General features: G+C 36.0%; 4 protein-coding genes across 7 annotated transcripts in view; 3 read left to right on the forward strand and 1 right to left on the reverse strand.

Moving 5' to 3' along the window:
• The window catches only part of LOC123878839 (phospholipid phosphatase 5), a 7,601-nt gene extending 3,676 nt beyond the window's left edge, over positions 1–3,925 (forward strand). The window contains exons 5-6 of one of the 2 annotated variants that reach the window (XM_045926188.1): positions 1,149–1,316; positions 2,910–3,925. In XM_045926188.1, the coding sequence (XP_045782144.1) occupies positions 1,149–1,316; positions 2,910–3,133 (392 nt within the window). In that variant the 3' untranslated portion in view covers positions 3,134–3,925. Of the gene's footprint in view, positions 1–1,148; positions 1,317–2,335; positions 2,607–2,909 lie in introns of those variants that run through there. The other variant, XM_045926189.1, reaches the window with a different exon arrangement.
• The window catches only part of LOC123878841 (pyrimidodiazepine synthase-like), a 26,501-nt gene extending 20,326 nt beyond the window's left edge, over positions 1–6,175 (forward strand). Inside the window, exon 7 of the mRNA XM_045926198.1 lies at positions 6,165–6,175. The gene's annotated coding sequence lies outside the window, so the exon portion shown is untranslated. The remainder of the gene's footprint in view (positions 1–6,164) is intronic.
• Positions 6,176–7,739: 1,564 nt separating this feature from the next.
• LOC123878828 (putative Dol-P-Glc:Glc(2)Man(9)GlcNAc(2)-PP-Dol alpha-1,2-glucosyltransferase) lies at positions 7,740–10,119 on the reverse strand. 2 transcript variants are annotated; one of them, XM_045926172.1, is made up of 2 exons: positions 9,989–10,119; positions 7,740–9,400 (listed from the first exon to the last, which is right to left on the reverse strand). In XM_045926172.1, exon 2 carries the CDS (start codon positions 9,389–9,391, stop codon positions 7,949–7,951), a length of 1,443 nt encoding a protein of 480 aa, XP_045782128.1. In that variant the 5' UTR covers positions 9,392–9,400; positions 9,989–10,119; the 3' UTR covers positions 7,740–7,948. The 2 variants fall into 2 exon arrangements, with proteins under 2 accessions (XP_045782128.1, XP_045782129.1); XM_045926173.1 differs by having other exon boundaries at positions 7,740–9,399; positions 9,986–10,119.
• Positions 10,120–10,626: 507 nt separating this feature from the next.
• LOC123878816 lies at positions 10,627–23,005 on the forward strand. 2 transcript variants are annotated; one of them, XM_045926148.1, is made up of 14 exons: positions 10,627–10,927; positions 11,224–11,383; positions 11,743–13,202; positions 13,586–13,704; positions 13,936–14,006; positions 14,141–14,203; positions 14,888–14,995; positions 16,112–16,229; positions 16,908–17,049; positions 17,903–18,059; positions 18,738–18,840; positions 19,365–19,484; positions 19,710–19,918; positions 20,883–23,005. In XM_045926148.1, the coding sequence occupies exons 1-14, from the start codon at positions 10,767–10,769 to the stop codon at positions 22,491–22,493; spliced, it is 4,602 nt and encodes a 1,533-aa protein (XP_045782104.1). In that variant the 5' UTR covers positions 10,627–10,766; the 3' UTR covers positions 22,494–23,005. The 2 variants fall into 2 exon arrangements, with proteins under 2 accessions (XP_045782104.1, XP_045782103.1); XM_045926147.1 differs by lacking the exon at positions 14,141–14,203 and having other exon boundaries at positions 13,936–14,069.
• The last annotated feature ends 1,859 nt before the right edge of the window (positions 23,006–24,864 follow it).

Consider the following 24,864-nt stretch of genomic DNA (forward strand, 5'->3'; position numbering starts at 1 on the left):
ACACACAGCTCAAGTTATGGACAGATGGGGCTGAAATTTTTTAAGTAATGAAAGATGAAGGAAAACATCTTGAGAAGACTTGCACATCTGAGAGTTTTCCATAGAGCCTCGATAGCTCAACGGTTGAAGAGCGGACTGAATTCCGAAAGGTCGGCGGTTCAAACCCCACCCGTTGCACTATTGTCATACCCACTCCTGGCACAAGCTTTATGCTTAATTTGAAGGGAAAGTGGAGTATCAGTCATGATTAGCATGGCTAATATTCTATAAGAAAATAAAAAGTATTAATGTTCTCAAATGTATGTGAAGTCTGCCAAACCACAGTTGGCCGGCGTGGTAAATTTAGTTTGTATGGTATATCCATACTATAATATTATAAATGTGAAAGTGTGTCTGTCTGTCTGTCTGCTACGTTTTCACGGCTTAACCGCTGAACCGATTTTAACGAAATTTGGTACAGGCTTTACATACATTTCAGGGAAGGACATAGGCTACTTTTTATCCCAGAGAATCAAAGAGTTCCTACATTAGAAATAAGGTTATTTTTTAAGATGTAAGTACCTATCTATGTTCTACACTAGCAAATTGGGAATCCTGTAATGCTAGATGTAAATTTAAAAAAAAAAAAAAATTATATTATGGCCAAACCCCTCAAAGTAGTTTGGGTTGATTTTAGTAATTTCGAGTTGATTTGGGTAATTTTGAGACATATTCAATAAGATCCGAGTAGTTTTGGGGCCATGCTTGTACCCAGTTTAAGGCCGATTCACACCAATTGCGCACACGTGACACGTGCGTAGTGACACGCGTAAACCCCTAACGGGTTACGCATACGTCCAGACTTTAGGCAAGCAGTGTGCCAAGTTTCATACAGTTCCATACATTACAACGCAATGGTACGCGCTACGTCTATGCTTACGCAGCCTGTTTGAACGAGCTATTAAGGGCAATTCGGGTAGTTTTCGGACAGTTATTACCAGGGACTTCAGCAATTTTAAAGCGATTCGGGTGATATTGAGGCCGATTCAATAAGTTTAGTAATTTTGGGGTCTCTCGGGTAGTGTTAGCGCGATTCGGGTAGTTTTACGGTTCGTAGTTATAACCAGGGATTTCGCTAGTGACTACAAGTTCTATAATCCCTCTTCCAGTATCGTTCTGTTCGCTGGGCATAGCGTCCGCCTGGGTGTGCGGGCGGCTGGGCACGGTGGCCAGGCGGCGAGGCTCTGGAGTCAGGGTGCTGTCCACGCTGGCACCGCTGGTGGCTGCCGCGTGCATAGCGTTGTCCAGGACCTGTGACTACCATCACCATTGGCAAGGTTTGTTCGAACAGAAATAATAAAAACGCATGGGCTTGACTCGCTCCAGCAATGCGCGGGGCTGCAATTTCTTGTATAGTATGGCATATTATTGTGAATTGAACGGTTGAAAAGAGCAACCGCCGAGTTTCTTGCTGGTTCTTCTCGGTAGGAACGGCATTCTGAACCAGTGGTAAATTATTTTGAGGATGCAAAAGCACTTGTAAAAGTCTACTTGAATATTCTATTCTATTCTATACAGAAGCCTCAATAGCTCAACAGTTAGAGGAGCGGACTGAACATCAATCCGGTGACATCCCACTCGATACAATCGCAAAAAAAATTTGGAGATCCCCAATTTTTTTTGGTGTACCTAACTGTAAGGTTACTTTTAAAAATTGATTTGAATTGTCAACAATAATATAAAATTATTAATTTATCTAATGCAGGTAGTTTGATAAAATCGATATTTGGCTCATTCGATGTGATACAATCTGTTGCTAGGAGGCCAACAAGATTGAACGTGCATAAATACGGGTGTTTTGAAGGTTTTAGTTCAGTCTCCTTCTGAGATTCGGAGCGATATCGCATATTTTCGGTATTTGGATTGTGAACTGAATAATTAGATGTTGTGATAGCAATCACGCTCTAATTAAATTATTTATTTTGGCATTAGTTTGTTTAGATTAAAACTCTCGGATAACCTCTACACATTGAACTTGTGTTTTTTTGTGTTGGTTATGGGAGGACATTCCAATAATTCGATAAAAATATTTAAATAATACCTGCTTTTCTGAGTGACGCCAATATAATGTACGTTAGGTCAACTTTTTTCGTAAAAAATATAGCCTATGTCACCTGGGCCTTTACAACGAATCAATTGACACCTCATTCATCAAAATCGGCCCAGTACTTTAGGTACTACGGTGGAACACACAGAATTTGGATACAAACATACATACATAGACTGCTAAAATCATAACCCTTCCTTTTGACTTTGCCGCAGTCGGGTAAAAATATAATTAATCATTTCTTTACAGATGTCCTAGTGGGGTCCATCTTAGGTTTGTCGGTATCGTTGTTCTGTTACCGGCATTACTACAACGCTCTAACGTCGGACCTGTCCGGGGTTCCGTACATAGTGTCCCGGGCGAGCCTAAAACCGATTTTTATTAATTTTTTGAAAAAAATACTCGAGTACGGAACCCTCGGTGCGCGAATCTGACTCGCACTTGGCCGGTTTTATTTTTATGAAGAAAATGAGAATTGGAATATTTTTGCAATGAATATTAAACACTGACTGAATAAAATAATCATTTCTTTACAGATGTCGTAGTGGGGTCCATCTTAGGTTTGTCGGTATCGCTGTTCTGTTACCGGCAGTACTACAACGCTCTAACTTCAGACCTGTCCGGGGTTCCGTACATAGTGTCCCGGGCGAGCCTAAAACCGATTTTTATTAATTTTTCGAAAAAAATACTCGAGTACGGAACCCTCGGTGCGCGAATCTGACTCGCACTTGGTCGGTTTTATTTTTATGAAGAAAATGAGAATTGGAATATTTTTGCAATGAATATTAAACCCTGACTGAAAAAAATAATCATTTCTTTACAGATGTCCTAGTGGGGTCCATCTTAGGTTTGTCGGTATCGCTGTTCTGTTACCGGCAGTACTACAACGCTCTAACTTCAGACCTGTCCGGGGTTCCGTACATAGTGTCCCGGGCGAGCCTCGCCAAGTATTTGAACGGAAAACCAGATATCAGTCCGGTCAAAGACGCGAAAGAAGAATCTACGCCATTGCTCAATGGTGCTAAAAAAGAGGACAAATGGATTTAATGTTATTTTAATTTGTGACATTTTTTTTTTCGTAACAATCAAGCGTGATTTATAATCGACCGATTTTTTTAAAGATTTTTACGTTAATTATGTTTACATTCACGTCATTGTACAATGGCGTAAAGAAAAAGGACAAAATTTTAATTTGTGATAGATTTTTTTGTAACAATTAAGTGTGATTTTTAACTAACCGATTTTTTTATAGGTCTTTTTAAGTATATTTCCACGCCAGTGCTTAGTGGCGCAAAGAAAGAGGACAAATTGATATGATTAATGTTATTTTAATTTGTGATTATTTATTTTTGTTAAAATTGTATTTTTTAACAACGGATTTTTTTAACTTTTTTTTTTAATATTGGCGCAAAGAAAATGGCCAAATGGACTTACATTGTTTTTAATGTGATACATTTTAAGTGTGATATTTTTAACTGACCAATTTTTAAATTTTATTTATTTCCACGCCATTGGTCCGTGGCGCAAAGAAAGAGGATGAATGCATTTGATCTTATTTTAATTTACGATGTGATAAAATGTTAATGTTTTTTTTGTAATTTTACTATCTATACCTACTTATGAATTTCATTTCTTAGAAGGAAAAATATGAATCGAGAATGATGGAGAAGTTAATTAAATCGAATCATTAGTACATATGACAAATCATAAATTATTTTGATCTTTAAAAAAATTTAAGAATCATACAAAAATTTACATCATGTAAAAAATATTTTTTTTCCACTTAACTAAGTTACATTCCACTAACTACATATCGATTTTCCATTAAATAATTTCTTATTCTTAGAAAAAAAATATGAATCGAGATTGATCAAGAAGGTAAATTATCGAATTATTATAGCAATGACAAACACTTTGAATTTTTGTACTCAACATACAAATATTGTAAAAAATTATGCAAAAATAGGTTTTTAACCGACTTCAAAAAAAGGAAGAAGTTCTCAATTCGTCGGCATCTTTTTTAAGTGAAGTTAAGTGACGAAAAAGTCGTAGCTAAGTTACATTCCATTACATTGTGATATTTTTGTTACCGTAAACGTAGTCTTTTACTGTAAATGTAAATAAGTACAGTTTTGCACTTTTATAGAATAACTAGCGACCCGCCCCGGCTTCGCACGGGTGGACATTTATTTTTTCTATTTTCCGGGATAAAATATAGCCTATACGGATTCGGAAGAATCCCTCTAAGTAATGGTAAAAGAAATTTTGAAATCGGTCCAGTAGTTTTTGAGCCTATTCAATACAAACATACAAAAATACAAAGGTGTCCTCTTTATAATATTAATATAGATAATTTGACACAGCGATTTTTTTTTTTTTCTCAAATAGTTTTTTTTTTGTTATATTAAATAAGAAAATCTTTTTAAATATTATTTTATATTTTATCCTTGTATTATTTGGTACGATGGTTGTGTTTTGTGTTGTTAAATGTTCTATTAAAAATGTTTACGCTTAAAAATTTTACATCTGACATAAGTACTTACTTTTTTTTTTGTTATTTTGACTTTCTAGGATTTATATTTTATATATCAATTATCAAAATAAATTATGATGTTGCATTTAGAGTATATAATTTAGTTTGTAAGACCTAGTTATTATCTAGTCTAGTTGTTAAATAAATTTTGTATTTTTAAAATATTAAAAAAAAAAAAATTTAGATGTTGATTAAAATATTAATGTCTTATTTATATCTCTATGATTAATGTACTTATTTAGCACATTATTTTACTTGTTCTAAAAAGTTTATATTACAGTGTATGTACATAATAACTTAAAAATATTGTTAAAAAAAATACAAAATACTTAAAAAAGGTTTTAAATCGGTTATTTAATTATTTATTTATATTTGCTCATGCATTTTTTTTGATCAGATGATTGATTTTATATTTCATGCTCATTGAAATGTAAATAAATAACTTAGTTGTTTATGCTAAGCTTTTAGGTACTTAAAATATTTAGTTTGAATAGTCAAACAAATGTTTAAAACAAGTTCAGTGTTTTAAAACAATTTAAACGTGGTTTTTAATCATGAATTATTCTTTGTTTGTTTTTAAAGATCAATTGTTCTGTTTTTTTAAAACAATTATCTGATTTTTAAGCATTAAAAAATGTGACCATCTATATTATGGAACTAAGTACTGATAGTAAGAATAAATCCAATTATTTGAATACTACGTAGTTTTATTTTGGTATGAAGGATAAATTATTAAACCTGTCGTTATACCATTATAAATACATGTACTACATATCACACGACTAACGTGATTCATACAATTTCAAGGTCCTTTTTAGGATTGCGTACCTCAAAGGGAAAAAAAGGAACCCTCATAGGATGCACCACTTCGCTGTCTGTCCATCAAGAAAACCTATTCAAAATTCAAAAATTTTTATTCAATTGACTTTTACAAGTTCTTTTGAATCGTCAAAAGCATCTACCACTGGTTCGGAATGCCTTTCCTACCGAGAAGAACCAGCAAGAAACTCAGCGGTTGCTCTTTTCAAAGATTTGATATACAATATTATGCCATGTATAAAAGCAATTAGCTAGCTATAGGGTACTTCTCGTTGAAGTAGGTCCTAGAATCATGAAAGGCAGGTAGGTAGGTCTTATAGCACAAGTAAAAGAAAAATCGAAAATCGAGAATTTATGCTTACCTGCATCACAAAAAAAAATTAAATGTATTCATGAACAAATAAGTATTTTCAAAGTAAGATGATAATACAAAGTGGGGTATCATATCAAAGGGCTTTACCTGTACATTCTAAAATAGATTTTTGTTAATTTTCATGTATATTAGTTTTTGATTTATCGTGTAAAATGTCGAAAAAAATACCCGAGTACGGAACCCTCGGTGCGCGAGTCTGACGCGAACTTGGCCGGTTTTCATTTTTTTTTAATTTTTAAGCTTCTGGGGTTAAATAAGCCAAAAAGTGTGTGCCAAAAATCATTTATTAAATCTTTTCTTATTTCCTATTTTTTTGATATGACCAATTTTTTTTCGTATTTAATGAAGAATAGATACTATTAGGCAGATACATATTAACCAAATTATTTTCAGATTTTAAAAACTTTTACTTAACAAAAAATCAGTTTTTTCAAAATATCTCGCAAAACTTTGACTAGATTGTAGAATGGCCGTTTTTCAGAAAATACGAAAAATCACTTAAGTATTCCAAAAACTTATGACAATCACGAAACACAAGCAAAATAAAGATAGGTAAATCTTTCCAATGGTATTTTCACCAAAAAAATATTTCACTAGGCAACCTTATTTTTAGGTGGCAAAAAAAATTGAAAAAAAATAATAATTGAACATAAGGAACTAGGAAAAAAAATCAATCTTAGCTTACAAAACAAATTAGTTATTCATTTAATGCAAAAAATATAATCCACAATTAATATCTTAAATTATCTTTCATACAATAATGTCTTATTACTTCATTATTTGAATAGGTACAGTCCGCGACAAGTTGAGATGGCAACCCGGGTATGAGGCGGGGGGACGCCTCGCATAAACCCCCCCCCCCCCCCCCCCTCCCCCTCCCCCATGCTAACCCCCGCCTCATACCCCGATTGCCATGTCAAACTACTTACATAGGTACTTATTATTATCAAATGTCACACACTAACCAAAATTACCCTATTATCACATTATCAAAATGCAAATGAAAATTGTATTGATACATGACAAATTGGTATACATATTATTTAGACAGTCATATAATTAAACATACAATTTGTTAAGGTGAACCCACACTTATCCGAGCCGAACGCGTCGAAAGAAACGAATATTAGAATTCTCTATATGAAATCTACTTCAGATTCGGACGATACGTCGCGCGACGCGGGGAAGTGTTCATGAGATTTCATATACAGGATTCTAAAATTCGTTGCGTTCGGCTCGGATAAGAGTGCGCTCACCTTTAAGAGGAGTTTACTTGGATAAACTTCAGTTTATTTCATTTGAATCAAACTCAATAAATGCAGACACATTCTAGAAAGTAATGCATAAGTCTCTCGTTTCACAGATTTTCATCTAAATGTGTAGTTTCAAAGATAATGAGCTTGTGGCTCAAATTGTATGTAAATCTTTATACTGTAATTTACTACACTTTTACTGAAATCTGGTAAACCATAGACACAGGTATTAGTTTCTAGAATGTGTCTACATTTCGTTGAGTTTGATTGGTTAATACGAAACTAATCACTCAGTACTGCTTTAAATATGGAATGGCCTTCCAGCTTTTGATTTTCCCGCCGTCTACAATATTGGAACCATAAATAACTACAAACCTAACTTTGGCTAATCTGTGTAAAGCCAGAAGAGAGAAAAAAATTGAAACCTGCAAAAGAAGAGTGAATAGAACTCTTCTAGGCAAAAGCACTCCACCTTAGACTGCATCTATCACCTGCTATCCAGTGTGATTGCAGTCAAGTCTTTTTTATAGTGCGTTTCATCGAATAGTACCTATGGCGTTATGTTGGCTCCCCTGTCTGTCCAAGTCATTGGCACGATATTTGCATAAGAAGACGCAGATTTTGTTTATTTTCATTTGATTTTCCGAATGAATGAAATGAAAATCAAATGAAAATAAACAAAATCTGCGTCTTCTCATGCCAATATGGTGCCGATGACCACCCAACAGACAGGGGAGCCAACATAACGTCATAGGTACTATTCGATGAAACACACTATACAAACACTATCTTACACCTTGTATACCCTCTTTGGTTTCTACACTGCATCCTAAAAAAAAAAATTTTAACCAATTGTGTCGTAATAAACGAAGAAAAGAAAATGATTACCAAATTATTCTTTGTACTTCCTCGAAATCGTCCCACCTTATTTCCTTTGTGAAAAAAATATAAAATGTTACTAAATTAATTGCTATGTACCACAAAAGCTCGAACCAAACCACTTTGAAAGATGGTCTCACGAACCTCAGTCTTAAAATTATGTATGGTACAAGAAAATATCTTATTTCAACCAATTTCTGTAATGCCAAAGCGAAAAATAAACATATACAATATGGTAGTAGAAAAGATATGCAATTTTGATCTTTCAAATTATCATATAGACTGAACAGCAAGAAAACATATACTGGTATTGTTGCGTATATTGCATAATCATATTTACCAAACCAACGATTCCATATATAAAATGTATAGTGACGGTTATCAGCAAGCAAATATGGGTGGACTATAGTATTGTAATGAACAACGATTCCAATTATGATACTTAGTAGCAAAACGTTAAATTTGTTCTTAAAAATCAGTTTCGTTGTTGATATAAATTTTGCTAATACATATGGCAACCCAAATACACCATAGAATAACAAGAAATACAATAATTGAGGTATATGTATCGTTGCTTCGTGAGCCTTCTTATCACCAATCACGATTGATCCATTCACATAAAGAAATATAGAAAACGAAACTAACACACTCAACTGTTGTATTATAACGTACAAGTCTGATAACGATATGAATTTGAACGGTACTTTGAAACATGTTGATAAATGAAATTTTAAGGCTACAATGACGTCTGAGATTGTGTAGTATCTTTTCAATTTAGAAGAATCTACATCGTTAGCGATTATACTTCGTTGACTCATTACTGTCTTACTCAAGTAACGATTGCCGTAGACTCGTGAACTCCGTATAAGGATATCGAGTAACTTATGTCCTAAAACCATTGCAATCCATACTATATTTGTCTGTCTCATAAGAACGCTTAGGTTTCCAATGAGCAAGATTAACCATTTTCCCTTATGTCCAAAACATAATCGTGAAAACGCTAACAAAAATAATAGAGATAAAGTATCAGTGTAATAGACATGAGAGAAAAAATATAAAGGTGGAAGTATAGTTAAACTTAGCGCTTGTAATACAATTTTGATTTGTCTTTCGTTATAACTACCATATATGAAAGTTAATATTGACACGAATAGCATAAGATTGAAGCAAGATGCGACTAAGTTAACGAAACGTAAATTGTATGTGTTGCAAGGGAAGTAATATCCAACGATGGCGGAAGTAAGGTGTAAGCCTGGTAAAGTCGTTATCTTAGGATCCCAATAGCTAAAGTTTCCCTCGCAGAAGGATATGCCTTGTGGTATATGGAATAGTTCATCAACGATGATTTGGGATGTTTCGTTAACTCTATCAAATATTACTTTTGAGACAGCAAAGTAGAGTGTTACCGCTGTGATGAGTAGTATGTAGTATCTTGTTGATGATTTCATTTTGATGACCTGAAATATAATAACAGATTTTAATCATTGGCTCGGCTTTAGTTATGCACTAGCCGATGCCCGCGACTTCGCCCGCGTGAATTTAGGTTTTTTGAAATCCCGTGGGAACTCTTTGATTTTCCGGGATAAAAAGTAGCCTATGTGCTAATCCAGGATATTATCTATCTCCATTCTGAATTTCAGCCAAATCCGTCCAGTGGTTTTTGCGTGAAGGAGTAACAAACATACACACACACACACACACACACACACACACACACATACAAACTTTCGCCTTTTTAGTATTAGTGTGATATATTGGAGGTGAGTGGGATGAGAGGAGAGGATGTCAAGACTACAGCGGATTCCGAAAGCAGATCCAAGAGCCGGCAAGGAACTCAGTAGCTGTTGTAAACGTGCATTATTTACGTCTTTAAGAGATCCGTAAACCTATTTTTAGCCGCAACATTGTTAGAGACAGTGCTTTTCAAATTAATAAGCTAATAGACCTAGTCAGGGCATAAGAATATGGGCAAAATTTAAACCAAAGTATAATTGAATAGGTTGTCTATTTGACTGTTTAATCATAACAAAAAACTAGTTTCTTACCTTAGTTTCCGTATTTTGCTGCAAAAGTCTTTAAGTTATTCTGGACTTTTCACTTTTCTTATGATGCGGGTGTTTGGTGTTTCGCATTTTATTTTAGCGTGATTTTAGCGGCATTTTTGACATTTGCGATATTATCGCCCAAAGAGTTTTTTTTTTCTCTCGTCTGGCTTTACACAGATTAGCCAATGTCAAGTTGGTTGTTATTTACAAGTTAGGGAAACTATGTAAGTATGTACCTCATCTGTGCCGGCACCCGCCGACACACACGCGGTGCCCCCTTAGAGCGCTTGCCAGTCAGTTCCACCACCAAAAAACACCAGTGAAACACAAAAACCAGCCACCAAAAAAAAAAAACACTCCAAAAAAGCACCGCACGCGCGCCGGCAAACGTTAACACAGACGAAGTCCCGGTCCAAAGAGTAGGTACCTACGTAATCAAGTTACCACTCTTATTGATTTTAGTCTATGGTGCTGCGTTTCGTTTTTGGAACTTTTTTGAGTACGATTGTGATTGTGATTTTATATCGGATCGGATGCAGTACACAAGCGTTCTAATAACCATAGAGCACTCAATAACTATAGATCGATGCTTGTCTATAATGATTGTTGAATTTGACGTCGCTGACAAGTGCCAAGTGACGTTTAATAACGATAACGGTCACTCGAAGATTCAAAACTTCTAAAAACATATTTTTGTTGCAATTTTAATGAAAAACCGTAACAAAGTTTATTATATTCTACGCAAAGTTGACACGTAATAAATTGGTGTTTAAATGCGATGGAGACGATCGCGTTTATCGCGGATCTAAAAGCGAAAGGCTCGGAAAATGGTGTGTGCGATTTGGCCAAAACTTTCGAGGAATACAAGGATATTGTGAAGAGTTTAAGCCCTAAAGACAAAGGCAACTTTTCTTTGAGTGTATTGTGTATGCTTATCAGGTAACTAACTTTTCCCGCGACTTCGTTCGTGTGGATACCAGAAATTTCAAACCCTTATTTAACCTCATTAGGTGTTGAATTTTCAAAAATCCTTTCTTAGCGGATGTCTTCGTTATAATAGCTATTTGCATGCCAAATTTCAGCCTGATCTATCCTAGTAGTTTAAGCTGTGCGTTGATAGAACAATCAATCAGTCCCCTTTTTATTGTAAAATAAAAATGTAAATTAATTTTTAATTTAGTAACATGGATTCGCCTCATTCTCTCGAAGAAGTCAAGAATGTTTTTATGTTGTAGGAACTCAGAAACTGTTCCAAAATGGAGTGATAACGTCAACATCAAAGAGTTGCTGAGTCTGAGCATAGAGTGTGTGAGGCACACCCGCAGTCTGGACAAGGAGCATCAAATTAAGGCTCTTGGTTGCATCTTTAGACTGCACAAGCATATTGTTACTAAGGTATGTTATTCTGCCCTTTATATTAAAAATAACATTTCGCAGAAACTGCACAGTCCTTATACAGCTAAAAGTTTCATGCAAGTACTGCCAAAGTCCTTAGAAAAAAAAAAATACTTCCAATGAAAATTTTCCTGAATTTTTTTTTGTAGGGTCGGAAAGCTTGGAGTCCATTTTTGTAAAAAAAGTGAAAAACTCCAAAGTGTTGATTACTGCAAATAGAGTTACGAGGGCAGTTTTGTTAACCTCCAGAATTGAACCTCCTAAATACAAGGCAGACATCTTAACCACTAGCCTATCATTGCTCCTTTTACATACAAGTATGTACATATTTCTAATGTGAATAATTTTATCCGTTTTAGAAATCACCGACACCTCCTGAATTAGTCCTCAAACTATCGTTCATGCCGTTTGAATATGATGACGAATCCCTCCTCAACGAATATTACAAGACATATGGACATATTATCATAGATCGGATAACGTACATAGAAAAATTGAAGTCCACAAAGTTACCAATATCGAAGCTCCTACCAAAACTTATTGAAGATATAACCAAAGTGATAAAAATCTATGACACAGTACAATTCTGTATTAACATGTTGACGTTTCTCGTGAAAAAGTTAACTTATATTTACAACGAATCACCTGAGGAGCTCAACGATTCATTTGGAAAGATATTTGATTCAATATCAAAGAATGATCTGAAATTATGCCAAAAAATTGCTGACAAAGATGCATTAGATTTATATGTAAAACTCAACGAATGCCTGTACACTGTCACGGAGAACTCTTCGAAAAATAATTTCAAAAATTCCATTTTAAATTCTGTGACGAGAGTGTGTGTTTCCCTACTTGGTCACAAGCCTGATATGTTCCATTGTTTTCAAACTATCTACTTGAACACTTTCTGCTGTATCTTTAACGATAAAACTAGTCCAATACTTATAGACAATCTTTTGAAAAACTTGCTGACTTCATGTGAAATGACCGAGAAATTGGGCTATAAGAGCACTATGTATCTAACTTATCCATTTATAAGTCAACTGATGAGACTTTTTATAGAACATAATAAGGCTAATATTAATAACCATGAAAAATCTGATAATCTCAACGAATCAATACAGGAAAATTGCCTTAAATTAGTTTTATTTTTGTTAGAAAAGTTAAAGAAAACCAAACAGTTGACAAAATGCGAAAATTGCACCATCAAAACTGGTTTACACGATGCATTTCGGTTGAGCCTTTCCGTGAAACATTTCATAACGATATCAACGAATAAAAATATTGAGTTGAAAAACAATTTACCGATATACTTCAAGATAGTTGAAGAACAGTATTTGATACTCGATTCGTTACTAGCTTTAAGGTGTTCAAACCATGAGCGTTGCTTTAAATTACTACAAACCGATGTCCACAATACAGCAGTGATACTAAACAAATATATCTTTTATGAACACTCAATCAAACTATTTGAGATATACTTGAAAAACGAAATAAAAAGCATGAAAAGTGACGCAGAAATGAGAAATATAAGCCGTGCTTTATACAATAAGAGCATATGTGAATTGGATGCAAAGTTGTATAAGACGTCGTTACTAAATGCATTCTTAAGTTTGGTCTTCTCGTTACCTGAGGGGTTGAAGTTGGAGAAGTACATGAGTCTCGTGATGGATGTCAAAGCGAAAGCATTGAAAAGCGATGATAATTCTGACGAAACCAACGAATTGCAATCGTTGTCTATTTTGCAAGCTTGTGATTTACTATACAATGATGAAGTGTATGGAAATTTGAAGATGTTTTTGAAAAATCTTAAATTTAGGTGAGTTATAATAATTCTAGTAGCTTTTTAATAGTAAAGTAATTATTAATTTGAAGCTGTTTTTAAAAAATCTTAAATTTAGGTGAATTGAGTTGTAGTCATTCTAATAGCTTTCTTAATTATGGTGAAGGAATTATTAAAATTGGTTGATTATTTTCAGATTTCATCAATTAAACAACAAATCTTTCCTCTTCATAATGTTAGATGTATAGATGTTCAGAATGTATAATTTATATCATCCCATAAAAAACCTTTACCATTACATGATTAATGGAAGGTATGTGACCTTCAGTAATGAGGATTAAGGGCCTGTGGTTAGATAAGTTTAGAGACAGAAGGGACTTAGCCAACCAAAGTGCCTTAAATAAATATATTTGTTTCAGCTCTCTGCTAAAACATGAGTTCTCCATGTATGTGAAGTTATGGGCCTCAATCGTTCCTATATCTGGGGTTTGGAGGAGCCTGTTGGATTTAACGAAGAACAAGTATCATTGGATTAAAGGTAACTAGTAAAATTAAAATGTGTTCATGAACATAATTAGTTAATTAGTTTACTAAATCACATAAAGATGGCGCTGTCCGTCATTAACTTGCAGTTTTATACAAAACACATCACATTTGTACATAAAAATCTTGTATGATGGTATGAAACCCTTCATGTCCGACTTGCACTTAACTGGGTTTTACATGTGCCTTACTTTTTGCTAAAATCATGTTATTTTCTTACTTTTAGCTGAAGATAAAGAAGTATTACTATGGACTCTATACGAAGTGGTGCTGGAAACACCCACCGTCGTGAGAAACATTCACGACGATTGCTACAAAACCATCGTGACGGGACTCGTGACTAACTTCCAGAATACACCGGTAAGTTATACCGTCTATTAGCTAAAGGTAAGCGCCCACCATCGTGAGAAACACCTACCATCGTGAGGAACATTCACGACGATTGCTACAAATCTATTGTGACAGAACTCGTGATTAACTTCCAGAATACACCGGTAAGTTATACTATCTATTAGCTAAAGGTAAGCGCCCACCATCGTGAGAAACACTTACCATCGTGAGAAACGTTCTCGACAATTGTCATAGAACTCGTGACTAACTTCCAGAATACATCGGTAAGTTATACTGTCTATTAGTTAAAGGTAAGCGCCCACCATCGTGAGAAACACCCATTGTCGTGAGAAATATTTACTACGATTGCTACAAAACCATCGTGACGGAACTCGTGACTAACTTCCAGAACACACCAGACCGTCTATTAGCTAATGGTAAGCGCCCACCATCGTGAGAAACACCCACTGTCGTCAGAAATATTCACTAGATTGCTACAAATCTATTGTCACAGAACTCGTGACTAACTTCCAGAATACACCTGTAAGTAATGCTGTTTAGTAGCTAAAAATAAACGCCTACCATCGTGAGAAACACTTACTATCGTGAGAAACATTCAAGAAGATTGCTACAAAACCATTGTGACGGAACTCGTGTCTAACTTAACTTCCAGAATACACCTGTAATGCTGTTTAGTAGCTAAACGTAAGCGTCCACCATCGTGAGAAACACCTACCGTCGTGAGAAACAACCATGACGCGATGCGTGTCCTGCATCGAATCCCCGACCTTCCAAATAGGCGAAGCTCTTAACCATTAGGCTCAATATTTTTTTATTTTATTTTTCAGGAACTGTCAACCCGAGAGGAGTTAGTATATGGCACGATACTGCTTCTGAAATCTGAATATGACATGGCCGAAGCCAGCCTTCAGCATGGATGGAAAGTTACTGAGCATGTATGTTGAAATTACCTTATTTTTTTAGGGTTCCATACCTCAAAGGGAAAAACGGAACTCTCATAGGATCACTTTGTTGTCTGTCTGTCTGTCAAGAAAACCTGTATGTTGTCGGTCTGTCTAGACTCTAGCGTGTCTGTCAAGAAAACCTATAGGCTATTTCCCGTTAACCTAGAGTCATGATATTTGGTTGGTAATTAGATCTTATAGCACAAGTAATGGAAAAAATTCGAAAGCCGTGAATTTGTGGTCACATCACAAAAAATATTAACATATGTTCATGCACAAATAAATTAGTATTTTCAATTTGTGATGTGATTCAAAGTGGAGTATCATATGAAAGGGCTTTACCTGTTCATTCTAAAACAGATTTTTAACCCCCAACCCAAAAAGAGGGGTGTTATAAGTTTGACGTGTGTATCTGTCTGTGGCATCGTAGCTCCTAAACCAATGAACCGATTTTAATTTAGTTTTTTTTTGTTTGAAAAGAGGGTTGATCGAGAGTGCTTTTAGCTATAATCCAAGAAAATCGGTTCAGCTGTTTGAAAGTTATCAGCTCTTTTCTAGTTATTACTGTCACCTTCACTTGTCGGGGGTGTCATAAATTTTTAATTTATTATTTATTTTATGCATAAAAGTTCTTGATTTATCGTGCAAAATGTCGGAAAAAATATACCCGAGTACGGAACCCTCGGTGCGCGAGTCTGACTCGCACTTGGCCGGCTTTTTCATCAAATACCGTTTGTGACTGTTTTTTTTTTTATTTTTTTTATTCACTATAGGTAAGCGCTTGACCCCAATCACACCTGATGGAAAGTGATCATGTGGTCTAAGATGGGACGCGTTTACCTAGAAGGTGCCTATTCACTCTTGTTTTAAAGATTATACCCGGATACCCGGATTGTAATTGGTAGGAAACACAGATCGCGGGAGAGTATTCCAAACCTTAGCCATGCGTATGAGGAATGAAGACGCAAAACGTTTCGTGCGTGTAGATGGAATGTCGACGACATAAGGATGGAAACTCGCCCGACGTCTTGCGATTTGGTGGTAAAATGGTGAAGGGGGGACAAGATCTGTTTAGCTAGACACTTGTATTTTAAACTTGTTCCATAGACTACAGACCCGGACAAAGACGAGACGATAAGAACGATGCAGCAAGAACATAACGCCATAGGTGCAGCGGTACAAGCCGTCGAGGTATTCACTGATGTGGTATCCAAGTTCGAATCTGGTGAGTCATTTTTTATTTTTTTTTAAAGAATATTAGCCATAGTTAATCATGACTAACATTCCCCTTTCCCCTCAAATTAAGCGTTAAGCTTGTGCTAGGAGTGGGTACGACAATAGTGTAGCGGGTGGGGTTTGAACCGGCGAGCTTTCGGATTTCAGTCCGCTCCTATAACCGTTGAGCTATTGAGGCTTGAATTTTTAAAACAGAATAGAATTGAAACATTTTTATTCAATTAAACTTTCGAAGAACTTTTCGTCAAATACATAATGGTTTGGAATGCTTTTCCTACCGAGAAGAACCAGCAAAAGAAACTCGGCGGTTGCTCTTTTCTAAGATAATTTAATTTTAATATAAAAGTGTAGCTAATTTTATTTATTGTACGACAATCACTGTAAATAAAAATTTTGAAACACAAAAACATGCAAAAAGTAAAACTTAACAAGTAAGTATACTAATATGTATGTCCCCGCACCTTTACAACGAATCGATTGACAGTCATCAAAATCAGCCCAGTAGTTTAAGTGCTACGGTGGAACACAGAATCTGAGTACAAACATACATACATAGACTGCTGAAATCATAACCCTTCCTTTTGGCTTTGCCGCAGTCGGGTAAAAAAGTGAGGTATTTTCAGACATCAAAGCTGGTTTTCTCTAATTAAATTGTGTTTTTTTGTAGGAATCCTCCCAAACACAACCCTGAGTCACATAGCACAGATTATGTGTGTGTCTGTGCAACAGTTATTGCATTTGCACATGTTTGCACATGGATTACAACTTGCTTATACAGGGTGTTGTATAGCGGATGGCGCGGGGGACAAGTAAGTGTCACACTAATATTATAAAGGCGAAAGTTTGTATGTGTATGTGTTGTGTGTGTGTGTGTGTGTGTATGTTTGTTACTCCACGCAAAAAGTACTAGACGGATTTGGCTGAAATTTGGGATGGAGATAAATTATACCCTGAATTAGCACATATGCTACTTTTTATCCTGGAAAATTAAAGAGTTCCCACGGGATTAAAAACCTACATCCACGCGAACGAAGTCGCGGGCATTAGCTAGTAGACTATAAAATTTTACTATTTACATGATTATACAAGTTCTTGAATAGTTTTTAATTTGTCTCTTCCGTCCTGTCCGTCATTAACTTGCAGTGTTCTACATAAAAGTTCATCTTGTACGATGTTACGGAACTCTTGTGTGCGAGTCATACTCGCACTCGACCGGTTTATAGGGTTCCGTACCTCAAAAGGAAAAACGGAACCCTTATAGGATCACTTTGTTGTCTGTCTGTCCGTCCGTCCGTCCGTCGTGTCTGTCAATAAACCTATAGGGTACTACCCGTTGACGTAGAATCATGAAATTTGGTAGGTCTTATAGCACAAGTACAGGAATAAATCTGAAAACCGCGAATTTGTGGTTATATCATTAAAAAAAATTAAAATGTGTTTCAATTTTCAAAGTAAGATAACTATACCAAGTGGGATATCATATGAAAGGGCGTTACCTGTACATTCTAAAACAGATTTTTATTTATTTTTATGTAGGTAAGTATAATAGTTTTTGAGTTATCGTGCAAAATGTTGGAAAAAATACCCGAGTACGGAACCCTCAGTGCGCGAGTCTGACTCGCACTTGGCCGGGTTTTTTATTTATATCCTATATTATTATAGAGAATCATACATACTCCACGCGAGTGCGCTAATCTACCACGCACAGGCAAACAAACAAATTGAGTCGATACTAATCCGGGCTATGAAGTATGCGGCCGAGTTTATAAGGAGCGGACAAAACCTGGAGGCAGCGCTATGCTTAATATGCGATGTTGCGGTAAGTTATACAAAAATACAAATTGTTCCTAGTTTCTTGCTGGTTCTTCTCAGTAGGCATTCCGAACCAGTGGTTTAAAAGTACTTGTAAAAGTTTAATGAAATAATTTTTTTTTTTTTTTTAAATACAGAGTGTGATAGTCTTGATGATTACTGATAAGATATTAGAAAAGAAAAGCAAAAAACTTCTCTTTTTTAAGGTTCCGTACCTGACGGAACCGTTTCCGTACGGAACCCTTCGTGTGCGAGCCAACTCGCACTTTGCCGGCTTCTTTAATGAATTGTCCTTCATTCTTTTTTTTCATTTTTAACCCCCGACCCAAAAAGAGGGGTGTTATAAGTTTGACGTGTGTATCTGTGTATCTGTGTATCTGTCTGTGGCATCGTAGCGTCTAAACGAATGAACCGATTTTAATTTACTTTTTCTTGTTTGAAAGGTGGCTTGATCGAGAGTGTTCTTAGCTATAATCCAAAAAAATTGGTTCAGCCGTTTGAAAGTTATCAGCTATTTTTTAGTTTTCTTGTAGAAAAGAAGGTTAGATAACCCTTAGGTTCATAATATTCAAGTGTCAATTGACAAATGTCAAGTTGTCAAGATGGACGTTGCCTAGATATACATAATTATTTATTTGAAAATGATTTGTCGGGGGTGTTGAAAATTTTTAATTTACACTTGTAGATATACTACATAAAAAGTGGGTCTGTATATATGGCGAGCAAGTTAATACAGTTCGTACAAGCTAAACTACTTGCTGAGTTTGAAACACTACCAGATGCCAATCGTAAGTATAGTTTACTATAAATTATTGCAATGTACTTATTTACTCATTTATTCATCACTAGCTGATGCCCGCGACTTCGTTCGCCTAAAATAAATATATAAAAATAATTCGTTCGGATAAAAAGTAGCCTGGGTATAATCTATCTCTATTTTAAGTTTCAGCCAAATCCGTCCAGTAGTTTTTGTGTGAAAGAGTAACAAACATACACACAAACACACAAACTTTCGCCTTTATAATATTAGTGTGAAGTGTGATTGCATTCATGCAATTATAATATAGCATTGTGAAGTATTGCATTTAGGCGTGGGTTTAGGGTTTTAAAAATCCAGTGGAAACTCTCTGATTTTCCGCGATAAAAAGTAGCCTATGTTACTCTCCATCCTTTCAACTATCTCTATGCCAAAAATTAAGTCGATTGGTTGCTTAGTTAGGGCGTGAAGGAAGGACAAACAGACTAACTCACTTTTGCATATATAAAATGATCCTAAATGACAATTTTAATGGAACTTGCTCAATTTTTCTAGTGGAACTGAGTCTAGGTCGCCTGATGGAGGCTCAGGCGATGCTCTGCCCGGACTCAGGCCTGAGCACGCTCAGCGCCGTCAACGCTCTGCCGAGGCACTATCTAGCTGTTAGGAATACTGGTGAGTTATGTATTTTCTGGTAAGTTATATTCCGTAGTCATGAAAAACCTCTTTAGGTGTGTTGGGCGATTTAGGGATAATAATTATAATTTTTGATATCACAATTAATTTGAAAATCTAAAAAAACACTTATTACTTAATTGTAAGTAACTAGTACATCTCAAAAGAAATCGAGCGAAGCGAGTGCGAATTTTTTTATAACTCTAAATAATATTTTACTTTCAGCCACCCGTTACGCACTCCGGCGCATGATTTCTCTGTATATCAAAACCTGTATAACGAGTCACGGGTGCGCGGGCGTGCGACTGTCGCGTCGCCTGGCGCTGTGGCGTCGCGCGTACTGCGCCGCCGCCGCCACGCTGCCGCCCGCCGGCGCGGCCGCCAGGGCGAGGGTGTACGCCGACATCATCAACACGCACGACACTGATGCGCAGGTGAGAATTACATACGCGACTGTCGCGTCGCCTGTCGCATCGCCGCCGTCACTACGCTGCTCCCTTTTTACCTGACTGCAGCAAAGCCAAAAGAAAGGGGTTATGATTTTAGCAGTCTATGTATGTATTTATGTTTGTATCCAGATTCTGTGTGTTCCACCGTAGTGCCTAAACTGCTGGGCCAATTTTGATAAATGTGGTGTCAATTGATTCGTTGTAAAGGTCCGAGTGACATAGGCTATATTTTATACGAAAAAATTGACTTAACAGATGTTACACTAAAAAAGTGGAGGTCAAAAAAAATTTTTTTTGCTATAGTATTGAGTGGGATGTCAAATGAAAGAGGAGAAAATTTTGAGCTCAAACTCAAATTCAAATTCAAATTATTTTTATTCAATTAAACTTTTACAAGTGCTTTTGAATCGTCAAAATAATCTACCACTGGTTCGGAAAGCTGTTCCTACCGAGAAGAACCAGCAAGAAACTCGGCGGTTGCTCTTTTCAAATGTACAATTTACAATAATATGCCATACTGTATACAAGCAATTGCAGCGCCGTGTATTGCTGGAGCGCATCAAATCCAAGCTTTTTTGTCATTTACATAATCTTCGATTGTATAATAAGCTTTTTTCAGGAGCATACTTTTAATAGATTTTTTAAACTTGTGTAAAGGCAAGTCTAAAATTGATTGTGGAATTTTATTATAAAATATTACACTCATTCCCACAAACGATTTTCCAACTTTCCTGAGGCGGAGCGTAGGATATGCGAGCCTATCACGGTTTCTAGTTTGCCGGTCGTGGAAATCACCGATTTTTTTGAGCTCATGAATATAAACGTTCAACAACATTAAAATATAACAAGCGACAGAAAAACAATTTTACTGTAATATTTCAGCGTTTATTAAGACAATTGCAGTCAGGTTTTAGTTTTCAACTTCATCTTGTTTTTTAATTTGTTACAGGTGAAAATAGCACTCCATTTAAAATACATCCTGAAATCAGATGTACTAACCGTTCCAGGGGAAACCATTCAAAATGAATCCCTAAAACAGAAACAGGAACAATTCCTTCCAAAACAAGACAACGTAGAAATTATGTTAGACAGCATGTTCCAAAAAACACAAATCAGCAACGAAGAATCAATAATTTGTTCTATCCCTGCTTTCAAAAGCCCAGACTTCTTCCAACATGCGAAAACATGCGCATGCTATGCATGCATGTCCCCCGCATGCATGATAATCGCATGCCAGATCAGCTATTTAGAAGCATCCACGTATTTCCGTGCAAAAGAAATCGAAATAGCAAAAAACTATTTCGACGGTGCATTGAAAACTTTTGGCAACGCTGAAGAGAAATTGAAAAACATCTTCAGTACTTACAAAACCAAAAAATTCAGTGAGTTAGTTATTGATACGACAAAAAGACTGATTGAAGATGAATTCAAAACGGTGCAATTGGAATTTTTAATTGAATTGTCATTTTTCGAGTTATCTCGAATCGAACTCGAAAAATGCGACGAGCATGTGGTTTCTATACACGAAATTTTGTCTGAATTCAAAAATGTCGATCCTTATTTGAAAAATGAGGTGGCGAATTTAATGATAGCGGCTGCTAATGTGAGGAAAACTAAAGTCATTCAAGAAACAGGTCTAGAAATTGATATGGAAGAACTGAAATTAAGTCCAGATAAGCTAAAGACGCCAGAAACTAAAACGAAAATGCCAGTAATATGCCACACAGTCAAAGTTGTTAAGAGCGAAGAATTGCACAATCTGGCAAAAGCAATTCGATTTAAACTGGACTTTGATGCAGCAAACGAAATAGAGAATACTGAAATCCAAGAAAGAAACACAGAAAAGAAACAGAAACAGTCAAAATTCAAAGTACCAGTACCAGTTACTTCGAAACCCTTACTAGAAAATTTGACACCCCGACCAAGTCGAGTGAAACCCAAAATAATTATAACCCAACAAAGTCAAACCGATACTGAAATTAGTACCCCAAAAACCGAGCCAAATTTCGAATTCTTCACCCCCTGTCAATCGACACCTGCGAAATTTTTCACACCAATGTCAAATGTAAAAACATATTCCAAAAAACGTAACTTGGTTGTGAAGAATTTGGAAAATGAATTTTCAACACCCAAAGGCAAAGTGGAGTTAGATTCCAAATCTGTTCAACACACACCTATTAAAGACTTGAAATCTGTTGAAGACGACTTGAAACCTGTTAAAGACGACTTGACACCTTTTAAAGACGACTTGAAACCTGTCAAAGACGACTTGAAACCTGTCAAAGACGACTTGAAACCTGTTAAAGAAGACTTAGGACTTGAAAATGACTTGAGAGCTATCAAAGATGGCGTAAGACCTAAAAGTGCACCTGCTAAGGAAGATTCTAGAGTTAAAAAGGAAGATTCAGGACGAAGGACAAGGTCAAGAGTTGAAATGGGGTCAATAAAGTGTCTATCTGATAAGAGAGCCCTCAAACGCGCCACAAGTCCGGGAAAATTGGTTGATGAAACCAAACCAGTTTCTCGTACTAGAAGAGTTAAACAGCCTGGATTTGAGTAGGTTCAGAAATAAATTTGTCCGTACAAAAGTCTCAATTTCATTCATATGCTATAGATTATGAGCTCTTTTTAGGGTAGCCAAATGGCAAAAAACGAAACCCTTATAGATTCGTCATGTCTGTCTGTCTGTCTGTCTGTCCGTCCGTATGTCACAGCCCTTTTTTTTGGGGGTTTTCTGGGGTTCCAATGGAACCCTATTCTAACCCTCCTGTCCGTCTGTCTGTGTGTCAGCAAGCTGTATCTTGTGAACCGTAACAGGCAGTTGAAATTTTCACAGAATATTTATTTCTATTGCCGCTATAACAACAGATAATAAAAAAAATTATATGGCCGCCTAGAAAATTAAAAAGTTAGTTTTATTTTCTTGTAGGATGTTACGGAACCCTTCGTGTGTAAGTGCGACTGACACTTGACCGGTGTTATACTACTGTGATCAACTTTCAAAACGATTGACTTGACTTGTTTATTTTTAACCCCCGACCCAAAAAGAGGGGTGTTATAAGTTTGACGTGTGTATCTGTGTGTCTGTGTATCTGTCTGTGGCATCGTAGCGCCTAAACGAATGAACCGATTTTAATTTACTTTTTTTTGTTTGAAAGGTGGCTTGATCGAGAGTGTTCTTAGCTATAATCTAAAAAAATTGGTGCAGCCGTTAAGGAGTTATGAGCTCTTTTCTAGTTTTCTTGTAGAAAAGAAGGTTAGATAACCGTTAGGTTCATAATATTATGTCAATAGACAAATGTCAAGCTGTCAAGATGGACGTTGCCTAAATACATAATTATTTATTTGAAAATGATGTTTTGGAAAACTCAGATACGGTTCAGCCGTTTGAAAGTTATCAGGTCTTTTCGGTCTTTTCTAGTTACTGTAACCTTCACTTGTCGGGGGTGTTATAAATTTTTAATTTACACTTGTAATTTTATTGTAATGTCACAGTAAGTAACAATGTAAGTAAAATAAGGTACTAGGTATAGGCCTTGTTCGCACGAGCGCTTTTTTAACGTTCGTTAAAAAAGCGTTTAAATAGAACAAATGCATTCTCAAGTATCAGTTCACACGTCAACGCTTTTTTAACGCGCACTTTGTATTGTCAGCGCAACGCCGGGTTATAACGCAACGCTTTTTTAACGCTCGTGCGAATTAAGGCTTAGTATACTAATACCGCAAAGACTTATGAATAGCGACTCTTGTACGCAACACAGCTGGCATAGCGGCGCGGCCTAAAATTGAATAAACGCCTCTCTTTCCATCACATACACTCTTTCTCATAAGATAAGTCCGGCAACGCCGCCGTTAGGTACTTAAACTTCTCAGATTGCGTGATCAAGTGAGCCCGGCCTGATTTAAATAGATTTTAATACAACCAAATTAACGAATAGTGGAGTATTGTTAATTTTGTTAATGAATTTGTACTAAGATTATTTCCAAAAATAAATTATCTAAAGAAAATATGTTGTTTTATTTTAATTTTAGGTGTGGGTACCTATAAGCATGGGGCGAACTGTTTCAATTTAACAGGGCTCTCTCCGTCACTTGTTTCATACAATTGTAGTTCCAATTTCATGCAACTAAAGTCCATGAAATTTTGCAGACATATTCTAGAAACTAATATCTGTGTCTGTCTGTGGTGTTTTAGATTTTTCTAAAAATATGAAATTTTAAAATTACAGGGGCTCAAAGATTTGTATGAAAACTTTTAAGACCGCGTAACTTTGAAACCGAATATTTTAACAGAAATCTGGGAAACCACAGACATAGATATTAGTTTCTAGAATATGTCTGCAAAATTTCATGGACTTTGGTTGCTTAGTATTCAAATGAAATTGGAACTACGATTGTATGAAACGAGGACGGAGAGAGCCCTCTTAAGGACTTAGGTCGAGGAATAAATTGGGCGTAATCACAGTTTTTAACCCCCGACCCAAAAAGAGGGGTGTTATAAGTTTGACGTGTGTATCTGTGTGTCTGTGTATCTGTGTGTCTGTGTATCTGTGTATCTGTCTGTGGCATCGTAGCACCTAAACGAATGAACCGATTTTGATTTAGTTTTTTTTGTTTGAAAGGTGGCTTGATCGAGAGTGTTCTTAGCTATAATTCAAAAAAAATTGGTTCAGCCGTTTAAGAGTTATCAGCTCTTTTCTAGTTTTCTTGTAGAAAAGAAGGTTAGATAACCGTTAGGTTCTTAATATTATGTCAATAGACAAATGTCAAGCTGTCAAGATGGACAACTACATAATAGCTCAACCGGTAAAGGAGTGGACTGAAAACCGAAAGGTCGACGGTTCAAACCCCGCCCGTTGCACTATTGTCGTACCTACTCCTAGCACAAGCCCGACGCTTAGTTGGAGAGGAAAGGGAATATTAGTCATTTA

The sequence above is a fragment of the Maniola jurtina genome, chromosome 26, assembly GCF_905333055.1.
Source record: "Maniola jurtina chromosome 26, ilManJurt1.1, whole genome shotgun sequence".
NCBI classification, from domain to species: domain Eukaryota; kingdom Metazoa; phylum Arthropoda; class Insecta; order Lepidoptera; family Nymphalidae; genus Maniola; species Maniola jurtina.

Coding starts and splice junctions, on each gene's coding strand:
- LOC123878816 (XM_045926147.1), top strand. CDS start 10,767: ATGGAGACGATCGCGTTTATCGCGGATCTAAAAGCGAAAGGCTCGGAA. Junction 10,928..11,223: donor GTATTGTGTATGCTTATCAG/GTAACTAACTTT, acceptor TTTATGTTGTAG/GAACTCAGAAACTGTTCCAA. Junction 16,230..16,907: donor GGTATCCAAGTTCGAATCTG/GTGAGTCATTTT, acceptor GTTTTTTTGTAG/GAATCCTCCCAAACACAACC.
- LOC123878828 (XM_045926172.1), bottom strand. CDS start 9,391: ATGAAATCATCAACAAGATACTACATACTACTCATCACAGCGGTAACA.